General features: G+C 38.4%; 1 protein-coding gene across 2 annotated transcripts in view; it reads left to right on the top strand.

Annotated features, from left to right (window-relative positions):
- The window catches only part of STXBP5L (syntaxin binding protein 5L), a gene marked incomplete at both ends in the record, with an annotated part of 197,798 nt that overhangs the window by 103,919 nt on the left and 81,840 nt on the right, over window positions 1-12,039 (top strand). For both annotated transcript variants that reach the window (XM_082043568.1, XM_082043567.1), the window contains 2 exons: window positions 2,610-2,673; window positions 8,414-8,497. In XM_082043568.1, coding sequence (XP_081899694.1) covers window positions 2,610-2,673; window positions 8,414-8,497 — 148 coding nt within the window. The remainder of the gene's footprint in view (window positions 1-2,609; window positions 2,674-8,413; window positions 8,498-12,039) is intronic.

The following is a 12,039-nucleotide window of genomic DNA, read 5'->3' as shown; positions in this document are numbered from 1 at the left end:
CCTTGTCAGCCTGCTTGTGCTCCTTCCACCATTTTGTCTGTTGCCACCTTAATCATGCCTGATGTTTGCTTGGCTCTGCTCCCTCTTCTGTCATCTGTCAGTGGTTCTGATCTGGCCAAATAGTAAAATTTCTTATGTTGCCTCTTCCCTTCACATTTCTTCCTCTTATTCTTATCTTTCCTTCTTTGCCCATCATGGCATAGGCAGCATATACCGCAAACAGACCTAGTCCTTTCCATCAACCTACTCTGACTCGTTCAGATAGGTGAACCTACGTCAGAAAAAAAGTTCAAATCAGCCTAAAATGTCCCAAGATGTCATATTCACTCCCTGAGGACAGATGTACAAGCCACATGTGGGTCTAAGCACTGCCTGCAAATATCCTCATCTCACCCCTCAGTTCCCCATCAATGCCTACCTATCCTGCCTGCTTCAAGGTCTGGTGTTGTGGAAATGTTTTGGGTTTTTTTATTCCAGTACAGGTTACTCAGAAACAGAAGTTCAGCCAGAGGGGTCCTCTCTGGGGAGCTGACTTGGGTAGGAATGACAGCCAGATCTCCTGCTAACTGCATCTCTTCAGAAATTGTTGTGTGCCACATCTCAAGCCAAATGGGTACTTTCTGTTGGCACCATTAAAGGCAGCCTGTATAGAATATTACTGTATAAACAGGCTGTCCACTGCTTTCCTACTGATCTCACTTCTGTGCTGGGCTATGTCGCAAAATGCTCTTGCAGAAGCCTTAGTCACCAGGACCTCCTGTAGAAAAGTAACATGCTGCAGATATTTGTGGAAACATGATCTGCCAAAACTGAAAATGGTGGCATGGGATCACCTCATGGAGAAAGTTCATCAAGGAAGGGGCTTACCACATTGCCACTAGCTTTGTGTATGCAGCTAGCAGTAATGTTAAAATCCATGTGAAGGGATGGGTTATAATCTTGGAAGGCGGTCTGGCCTTTAGGTGATGTGAAGTTTTCTATCTCTTTGGCCTGGAATAAACTTAATTTGGAAGGTCTAAGGATGTCTGGAGTAATTTTTAATTGTCTTTAGCTCAAAGATTTAAGTATCAGACAGGATCTTTGCCAGCTTGCTTTGGCCCAGCTTTGATACAGGACAAAATAGCTGAAATAGTAAAACACTCGATAGGCAAAAAATAGAGGCCAAAGGAAAGTGTGCATGCTTTCCAGAGTGTTGGAGGATACTGTTTCAGGAAGGAGGAGTCTGTGAGGATATGGTTTACTCCATAGTATTTTAATGTTTGAGTAACCTGGGAATTTTTGCATACCGCTCTCAATCTTGATTTGGAGCCTGGCCTGGTAGAACAAAGAGGCCAGTTTTGCTATAGTGTGGTATTTGAGCCAGAGGAAGAGGAACAATGTTAATTTAGGAAAATCCTTTGAGCGGTTGAGCTGGAGAACCTTGTTTTGGTTTGTTTCTTTAATTCTCTTGCAGATTATTTTTCAACTTGGAGCCTAGGTAGTTTTAGATATGGCTTCCAGATAAATTCTTAGCTTTAGAGGCCCTGCAGATCTCTGCCATATTTATTTTCCTGGTGACCTTTGGTGAAATAAGACTAGCCACACGAGTCTAGATCTCAAGCTGAACTCCAAGGGAAATGTGCTCTGACCCCAGAATCTAGATGGAAGAAAGGTCCTCTTCTGCACAGGCATTCAAATAGCCTGAAGCTTTATGGACTGGTGCTTGTCTTCTTGCTGTTTTACTTCCAGGGCCTGAAGGTCTGTTCAGAAAAAATGACAACTGAAAAATCTTCATCTGTCCAGTCATTTTCCTATGATTTGCATTTGCCATCAAGTGCTGGATGTCAGTGACTTAAGCAGCAGTCCCTGTACTGAGTTGCATATTATGTTGTTGGTACATGTTTGGATGTATTTATTTTTTTTTTTTTTTAAAGAGAGGGAACAGCAAGAACAATAAGTAATCTTTATAGAGGTTTATGAAGACTCATGGGATGAGTCTCATGGCTGAGGAGTCTCACTGAATGTGCATTGCGTGTGTAACTGTACTAGTTGGTTTGAAGATGTCATGAGGCTTTACAGGATAGACAAAGGCAAGATGCTGCATTTCTGAAACCCCACTGCACTAATTCTAAGAAGCTCCCTGATAGAACAATGTTGATGAAACTGCTGAAGCCCTGTCATTAATGAGATTGGAACTTGGTGAAGCTTATTATCAGTCATTGAAATGAATGTAGTTAAGGCTTTGCAAATCCTTGGCAGATTAGCCTTGAAATCAAGCAAGTGAGGAGGGAAGGCAGAAAGAGAAGGGTTCAACAACAGAAAAGACTAAAAAAGGCCTAGAAATGAGAGGAAAAAAAGATTATTTTCATAGGAGGATTAGTGAGTTTTGTTTTTTTAAAGAAAAAATATTCAGCAACAAAGGAGGATCTTCGTCCATAACAGCAAAAAGGAAATAGAGAAGAACATTAAAAGATATGGATAACTTTCAGATAGTTATCTTCCCCTGTTAAGCTGTATAGAATGACTTTTAAACAGTTGGAGGTACATGTTAACACACCTAGAAATTAAGGTAAGCATCTAGCTCTTCGTACAAAAAACATTCACAGATTTGAATTTATTTTGTCTTGCAGATCCACAAAGACTCACCCTGGGCCAGTTGTACATTTAAGTGACAGCCCAAGAGATGAGGGAAAAGTGAGTACAACTAATGGTATAAAATGTAACAACATTTCGTAGCCTTTATTTGCCTTAATAGCTCTTTTTTTTTGTGTACTCATTATCATCTGCTTTCTTTAGGTATTTGCAACGTCACTTTTAGTATTTTACAGTTTTAAGAAAAAAATTCTCTTTTTACTATTTTAATGAGTAAAATATGTGATACAGACAATATATTGTAATTGGAAGCCAATCAAAATTGTTCCTGGTTAAATAAACTTGAGTTTTACTTACATAAGAATTGACTAAAAACTGTATCATGACTTCAGTACTTGGATAAACAGGCTACTATGAAAGCATTATAGAAAGTTTTCATAAGACAATAAGTCTTTTCTTATACAAGAATAATAATGATAGTAACCCACGTTTGGAACTTGCTGCTGTTTGTGAACAGAGTTGGGAATAACAAAGAGCTGTCAACAAGTGGAAGCAAAACATATCAAAATGTTAGAGTCGTGACTGATACCATCAGGAGGCAAAATCTGAGTTAGCTTTATTTGTATGGTAGCTTTTCCAAAATAAAATTTGGTTGCCAGAATACTCATTTTATTAGAGCTTTTTTATTTTTTCTGTTGCTACTGAATTTGTGAGCATTTTGCCTGTTTGGAAGGGACATTTAACTATCTCGTCCTTTTCGATAATTTTTGCCAATTTCATTTCTATGTGCATTTATAAAGGACTGCATCTTACAAGTGGTGTATCTGTTTGACAGTTTGTCTCACATAACAGCTGATGGTTATTGGAAACTAGCAGCAGTTTGAATTTCTAATACTGATACGGGGACATTACACTGAAATTAATATGGATACCAAGAAAAACACTGATGACTACATCTGAATTTCATTTGCATTATCTGTCCTTGCACTTATCCATGTTGCAAGGTGAACTATGTGCAAATCATGCACTTACCAGCTAGCTCTCCAACAAGTTAGATCTCTAGGCCTTTTTGGAAGAATAACAAGAGATCAAACAATGTACAATACAGCAAATAAAGTAATTAAATGCTATGAGGCTGGGTGTTTTAGTCTTAAACCAGAAGCCATCAAGAAATGCTATATAACTATTTATGGCAAAATACCTGATAAAAATAAAGGCTTACTGATGAGGCATAGCTCTTGTTTGCTGGCCACAACAGAAGCTGCTGCTGACCTACCTAAAGCACATGGTGTAGGGAAAAAGGATATGATACTAAAAGAAAAAATTATCTTGTGAGTTAATGTCTCTTACAGGAACGTCTTGCACTGTGTTCAAACAGAAACCTAAGATATTTTTACTTCAGTAGAAAGAGAGAAGATTAAAAGGTTCCAGGAAAGGGAGTTAGAGGTTTGCAGAATTTTTCTAAAAATTTATTAAAGTTAAGGTTAAAAGGAGTAATGTCTAGGTACGGGCTATCTTTGAATGAGAAAATTACTTAGGCTGAGAGAATATGTGAGGGTATGGTAAGTACTTGCCCTCCTCACATATGGTGGTTTGGTATTTGCTCTTAGCCATTTAAGAAGATACTGTGATAGGCAGACCTTTTGTTTAATTTAGTAGACTTGTTCTTAGGTAATGGAGCTGTTTCAAGATAGTTCTACATACTCTGCTCAGCTCCTCAGCTTCAAGTTAACCAAGAGGTGCTGGTGGGAGAAGTCAGACTCCTCACATCACTTCATTGGGGGCAGCAGATGAAAGTGTTCTTTACCTGTGCTTCAGGAATTAAATAGTGGGTATGAATCAGTCACAATCATTGTTCAAAATACAGATATTCTTGTACTCTGTAAGTACAAGGGTATTGTACTCTGCAAGAATCCAGGGGTATATCCTTCTCTGGGATATCACAAAGTTGTTCACAGATCTGGTCATGTTTCGCTGAAGTAAATAACTAGCATTCGGTTCTGGGCACTGGGTGCTTGATAGTCCTAAAATACAGATAAACCTTGCCAAATCTAGGATAATCGTAAGATCTCTTTTTTGAAAGCTGGAGGAATTTGTGTGCTGACTGTGTATTCATCTTTAAAAAAATTCATTAAATTCCCAAAAGTTGTAGTTTATATCAGTGACTGGTGACCGGTTTTTCTGTACCAAAAGAGTGAATGTATTTCCAGAAGCCTTCTGCCATTCAAAATTTTTCTAGGCAAACTATCAAGTCAGACTTTGGAGACAGCCTCTTTTATGAATCCAGCAAGTTGTGGCTGGAAGACAGAAGATAAAAACAATTTGGGCATTTAATGTGTCACCTGAGAACAATTTGGGAACCTAGTTATTAAGTCCATGAAATATAACTATGACTGCCAAATCGATGAATAAGTGTATGTTAGGAACAGTGTGAAGTGCACAGACACATAAGACACAGACACATAAGTGGCAGATCTGTAGCAAGCATGATTTTTCTTGCTGACACAGGAAAAGACATTAACTGCAATGATCCACAGTTTCCCAGCAGCTGGAGAAAGCTTAGTAGGAAAAGGTTTAATGTTATTAACTGTTAGCAGGTGGAGTAAACTTCCTATTTCTGAGTCTGTCTTCTGAGATCTAATAACACTTATTAAACACTTATTATAAATACAGTGCACATTTGGCAGGCTTGTTTTTGTTGTGTTTTTTGGCTTTTTGTTGATTTTTTTTTTTCTCCAAGCTGTTTTGTGCTACCAGGGCAAGGAAGGGGCTGTCTGGCAGGTACCAGGATGCAATTAGTTGATTGTAAAGGAGAAATCTCCCTAAAACACCATCATCAAAAGCATTTCATGAGGAAGGATTTGTTAAGTCAAAACGTGGAGCAACTCCACTAGACAAGGAAGATCTTGCCTGGACTTCTCCGTCCTTAAAGTTCTGTCTAGCCTTCTGCATGATTCTTAACCTAATTAAGCATGAGTAATTAAATGAGGTGCCAGGAAACACAAGCTGAAGTGAAAACGTTGGGTTTTTCCTTCCTGGACTCTTTTTACACATTTTTCTTCTTTGTCCATATTTTCTCCTCCAACTGCGTTTATTGATGTGTTATTTTTTTACCTCACTTAATATTACAGATATAGAGCTTGTCTTACAGATCTTTCAAGTGCTTACCATGGCCAAGAAGACTGAATATTTGAATTCCCTATGGTTCAGACAGATCAGAGTTCAGAGCATCATAAATATATTGGCAATGAGACTAGTCACATTCACCCTATTGGAATTCTGACTTCAGTGTCATGCCACAGTACTAGTATTTTAGCAGTATGGCTATGATTGAAGCAAAAAGAAAGATTCACAGCTATGCAGCAAATCTTATCTTTCAACTTCTTACCTGAAATCACAGCACTTTGTATCTTGCAAATCTGCAGTGTTGTTGTGCATTAAGAATTTCAGGTGGAATGCTGTCTCTGTTAGGAGGTATTTAACCTTTTAGTAATTGCCTGGAGCATGATATCTTTGCAAAAGAGTGATAAAAATCAAAAGACGAGCCTGCTTCACCAGGAAGAAAGGCTTATTATGAAACAGGGTCACATACTAAATGCTTTTCTATTTCTTCACTTTCCTGAATACGTTTGTACAAAAACTGAGATTAAAAGAATCCCGGTAGATACAAACTGAACTCACCTGGTTTGGTACACGCTGCAATACACTGATGCAAGTGCTTGTTATGATGACAGTTAGAAAGGCACTCAGACTCCATAATATATGATTAAAATACCACTTATTGGAGGTAATACAAAAAGGCAAAAGAGGATAATCTTGCTTTAATTGAGATAATGGGAACACCAAGTTGGACCTCTGATAATGGCACAGCACACTGTGCTGGTCCCCTCTATGAAGAGGTTTGCCAGCGTTTTGGTCTTCAAACATCTCAAAGGATTATTATATTTTTTTTTTAATCTATTAATTTCCACTGTCAAGCAAAAGGATGTTCACATGAGAAGATACTGCCTTACATTAAGATAAAGACAACAACACAAAGGTGCCATAATTGCCATTACCAAGTTGAAGCTGCCTACAGGATTCTTCTTTACAATGAGCCAGCTAAATTTTTCTTGTGGCCAAGGAGTATGTGCAGCACAACACAGGCCTAAAAACCAAGTCCTATGTGCCGCAACACATAGCACAGCACACATCTGCACCTGCTCAGGTTAACTGCTTGTGTGGATCACTAGCTCTGGGTATAGAGTTGGCTTCCATGTAGGATCACTACACTAACAGCAAAAGTGGTCAGAGGAAGGCATTTCTTTCTTCACTGTCGCAATGGCAATCTATTATCCCAGAGTACCATATGGCATACTGACAAAAGTGCTAACCAGTTAGCTGCATGCTTTCTGAACAGGATGTCTTTTCACATTTTCTCTGCTGCTGAATCCCATATGGACCTGTCCAGAGCAAAAATGATAAATATTCTGAAATTTCTCCAGGACAATTTGAATTTTTTTCAGGAGTAGAGTTCTTAAGTAATCAGGTATTGTTCATATTCAGGTATTAAATACATTAGCCATAAGTCATCCCCAGATTAGGTAATACATCTCCACATAATGAATATTCTCCTAGCAATATAAAGAATCACATCTAGTAGGACTGGGAGTATTCCCAGTCCCTTTATAGCAATATTGATGTATCAATTATATTTAACTTGGAAACAAAGTGATGTTTTGCTTAGCAGTCCAGCCAAGTTGCATTTTTATGATTTATGCAAGTTGAGTGATAGAAAAGATGCTGATAAGGTCTCAGAGACTAAAAGATAGTCTCATCATTCTTCTGCTCAAATTCTTAATATAGAAACTGAAAGTTCTTGCCTGCATTCTCTGATCCATGTATTTACAGAGAAAGAACCACTGTAGTCATCACTGCCTATTATATAAAATATTCCATAGCAGAAATGTGTGAGCCTGTCAGTTTGGTCATTCCTAGTCTTCATGTCTAGGACAGACTCCCCCATAGAGGGAAGCAATTTCCAGGATGTCTAAGTAGGCCAGACTTCACATCTCCCATTAGATCTGAAATTAATTGTGTTCAAATAAAGAGTATTCAGTACAATGCAAGATCAATTATTCAGTTGCTTTCAACAGAGACAAGGAGAAAGGATTGTGTTTGTTCTTACTTTTCTCCCTGGCATCATTTTTCTTCTCTTCCATCTTTTGACAAATCTTCTTTGCTGCTCTTTCTCAGGTATGCATGCTGATATGACATACTAGTTCCAGAAGAAGTGAAAATTGGCATACCTGTTATTTTGGTTTTCACTTTCTAGGAAAGCAAGCAATTAATTATCTTCAAAGAGAGTTCTTCAAAATGTTTTAAAGCAGTAGAAAGCAGAAATCAAAGGAATATATGTAGCTGAAAGAGAGTTTAACCTGGTGACTCTTTGGTTTTAAGTGATTTCTTTTGTGTCAGTTTTCCCTCCAACCAGGGGCAAGGAAATTAAGACCTGAGAGAAACATGCTACAGTCATGTTTTGTCAACAGATCTACTATTGTCAACACTGTCCAGACACAAAAATCTTGCAGAAACAATCAAACAAACAAACAAAAGGGGGATAAAGCACACTTTTTCTTCCATATTAGAACTTAAATTGTCAGTAATGAGGAGGAGTTTATACTGAAAGATAATTTGAAAGCAGGGTATTACATTGAGTGCAAACTACAAGCTTGCCCATGAGTTTGGCATTTCTTTTTATAGTGTTTGTTTATTTTTTAAAGGCTCTTAAGCCATGAAGTTTTTGAATATTTGTATATACCTTTTGAATCTGAAAGCATAACTGTTTGTTTCCCTCCTCCAGCTATTGATAGGCTATGAAAATGGGACTGTAGTACTCTGGGACTTACGATCTAAAAGAGCTGATCTGAGAGCTTATTATGATGAGGTAAGAAATTTTCATGTATGCAGAAAAACTGTTCTTCAGCAGATTGTCATATGTCTTATAAAGCAGATGGATATTTATATTAAGGCATTGCTTGTTCTGGAAATACTGTTTGTGCTGTGCTTTTGAACAAGTTATTGACAACAGAAATCAAAACCTGAAATCTCTAGTTCTAATGCATTAGGCACTTGTGAGCATAGTACAACATGGAGTCTCTTCCCCTTGGCTCTGACAAGTTCATCAGCTTCTACGTGGGGATCCTCGGTTGAGCAGTGTAGTGATGAGCTGACCTGACATATAGCTATATTAGGAATTATATAATTAAGTTTACTGAGTATTACTAGAACGTTAATTAGAAGAAAAGACAAATTATTTTGTAGGGCTATTGATATTACCTAGTACTCTAGATCTGATTAAAATGTTTTCAAAATTGTATTCTCATAGTTTTGTCCGACAATTGTCTCTTGCCATTTGTAAGCAGATTGTATCAAACACCAATGCAGTTCTTGTATCAATGAACAGGTTGTTTTAAAAATAGATATATTCCTAGTTATTATTATTTTAGCTGTAGCCCTGGGGAAAACATACTTTGCTCTGCCAGCCTTCCTGTAAAGTTCACCATGGATGAATGTCAATGCAACTACAACTGAAGGTGGAAAAGGACATTTTCATTAAAGTGATCCAGGCACTAACTGGTTTCCTGTAGTTCTGTTTCCTCCTTTGTTTTGCCACCTTATTATATGTAAGGAGTATACATGTTTATTTTCTCTCTAAAAAGTAATCTAAATATACCTGAATCTTGCACTCTTTCAGGCCTGTTTTCACAGACACACTAACACTACACTGATCTTCAAGGTCAAGACTCTGAGCATCCAAATATTCTAAAGGACAGGGTAATTTGGAGTTTAAATAGGCCAGCAGTTAAGCCTCAAGACATGCCCACTAAGGTGTCTGTAACTGACAGTCTGCCTGTGCATGCACTTGTGAAATTTCGCCTGTTTTATTACTTAGGCTGGACAGCTTTTTCCTTTTACAGCCCTCCTGGGGGGATCAGTTTATTTGATGTCCTCTCTTGTGCTCAGAATTAGACTAAATAAAAGGGGATCTTAATAATACCTTTTCCATTCTTTTTATTTGCTTGTTGAGACAGAGTGGTTGGATATTGTAAATTTCTCATACAATTTAGTTGTTCCACATTTTTCAGTACTGTCCCCTGAACATTTTTTGGCCTTTTTCTGAGTCATGTGCTTTCCTCCTCAGTGGTTACTTGCTGTGACATTGCCCGATTTTGTGCAACTTGTGATGACTTGTTATCATCTACTGAAATAGTTGCAAGATTCTTCTTTTGTCTTTAAAAGTGTTGGTTGACTAGTTATTTTACTTTATTCCAGACTTTCAGGCTCAAGTTTGATAATGTTGCAGATCTGCTAGGATTCCTCTAGGAAGCCCCTAAAAAGGGTTGCTTTATAAATCCTGGGTTATATAGCTTTTGTGAGTCACAAATGATTAGTTTAGCATGTGCTACTTGGTATTTGGCACTAAGCCAAGTTTTTAAACCTAAGCCACTTCTTACAGATTGTTCACCTACAATCACAGTCCAGAAAACATTGTTCCTGCTTCCCTTCACCCTTCCACCTGGACCTCTGTGCTCTGTGCTGTCTGACCAATCCGTTGGTATTGTTATCCTGGTACTGAGCCAGCCAGATGCAATTGTAGGGTACCTTCTGAGGTCTCAGATAAATTGATGAAAATGTTCTGTACCTTCACTCAATACTGAAGTCCCTCTTGGAATGGGGTCTGAATGAACTTAATCCAGCTTCATTTTTCTAACATTATGCTTTCTTTAGCACTGGTTTTGAAAGTGAGGTAATTGCCCTATTTGATGGTGAAAGAACTTGAAATCTCATCTAACTCACCACTTCCTCTTCTGGCATCTTTAAGGATTGTCAGCTGGCATGTTTTTTCTGGCTTATCAGTGGAGCAGATACTTCTGCTTAGTATCAAAAAAAATCCCCTGGCAACAGGCTCCTCCATTAAGGGGCACTTTGTGTGTACTGTGAGAAACAGATGATTTTTCTTGCCTTTGATGGACTGTGAGTATTCAACACCAAGGCAAGTTCTGTCTTCTCTGTAATCTTCTTCAGATAGCTGTCCAGCTTGGTAATGTCACTGAAAATAAATGTCAGCACCCTCAAGACTCCATGTGAATACTCATCAGTTCACAGGATCAAGCCCCAGCTGGATTTCTCCTGTGTTATCCTTGACGGCACTGGATTTCAGTCTCCCCAGACCACCTGTTGAGGAGGCTCTCTCTTGTTATTCAGATCTACAGAACTTGTTACTGTGCAGCACAGAAGTGAGAAGCTAACAGCAGATTTTTTTTTATACAGAAGAGGAAAGGAGGCTGGTATCTACAAATCTAAGCATTCTTCATTTTTAACTTTTAAGTTCCTTTTTAAGGGACTGTATCTGCTGACCTTCCATTGTTATCCTTCAGCCACAAGAAATGCTTTTATTTCATTGTCAGTGAGAACCATTATTACAAGGTCTCTTCGCTTAGATTTTTTTCACTATGTTGAGTGCTGGTTTTTTAATTGAAATCTTAGAAGTAGTGAACAGACAGCTCAGCTGGAAGAGGTCCTCTGTATTTGCACACCTGAACACTCAGCTAACAAACAGATCATCAAGAGAAAACAGTTCTCAATCCACTTGGACATCAGCACTGTAAAATTTTGCCTGTCCTTTTTAGGCTGCATGCATTGTCGTGCCAGTGGGATACTTCATATCACACGAGACTTACAGACATGGATACAAGACTTATGTTGGAGATATCTTCTTTGGGTGCTCTTATGACATGAAGATGAGCTGCTTTCTACAATATTAGCAGGATATGTCCAATACTTGAAGAAGCACGCCGTCACATTTTCCTTGCCATCCAGATTAATGTCATGGACATATTGCTCCTGGAATAAACAGCTCGCTGAGACAACCCAATAGCTTATAAGTGGTGGAGCTGAAAACTCTGTCCTGTGTTCACAGACCTGCAATTGCAGCATTAGCAGCTGCATTCCGTACTCCACCTCCATATGCTATACTTCATGTCTTAAAGACTGGGGACCTCTCATAGATAAAACATATCTGGTCATTTTGAATGTGAGAGGTTCTCACTGAAGACAGAAAAGGCTGTACAAGTTGTTTTATCTGTAACTTCTCTACTTCTTGTTCTTGTAAGCCTGTATCTTCTCTTTAAAGCCTTTCCCTGGTACTTAGCGTTTTCTCACTGAAGCTAAAAGTAGTCCTGTCTCTCTTTTAGACCCAGTGATGACCAGTTAGAGAGTACCTCAGTTTATCAACTGCTAATATAAGGAGTTCTCTACTGTGTCAATGCTTCTCAAGAGACATTCTCCTTTGGAATACCTGGTGCCATAGTGGAGCTTGAACCTGCTGCTAAAGTATTCTGTGTCTGCTCTTCAAGATGTCAGCTGCAGATTTTTTTTTCTTTGTGTGATGATGGTTGTCATCTCAGTGGCGATATGTATGAGATA

The sequence above is a fragment of the Streptopelia decaocto genome (genome assembly GCF_964273445.1).
Source record: "Streptopelia decaocto genome assembly, chromosome: 1".
Classification (NCBI taxonomy): Eukaryota; Metazoa; Chordata; class Aves; order Columbiformes; family Columbidae; genus Streptopelia; species Streptopelia decaocto.
The sequence above is the reverse complement of the archived record's forward strand: the minus strand, read 5'-3'. Positions and strand labels throughout refer to the sequence as shown.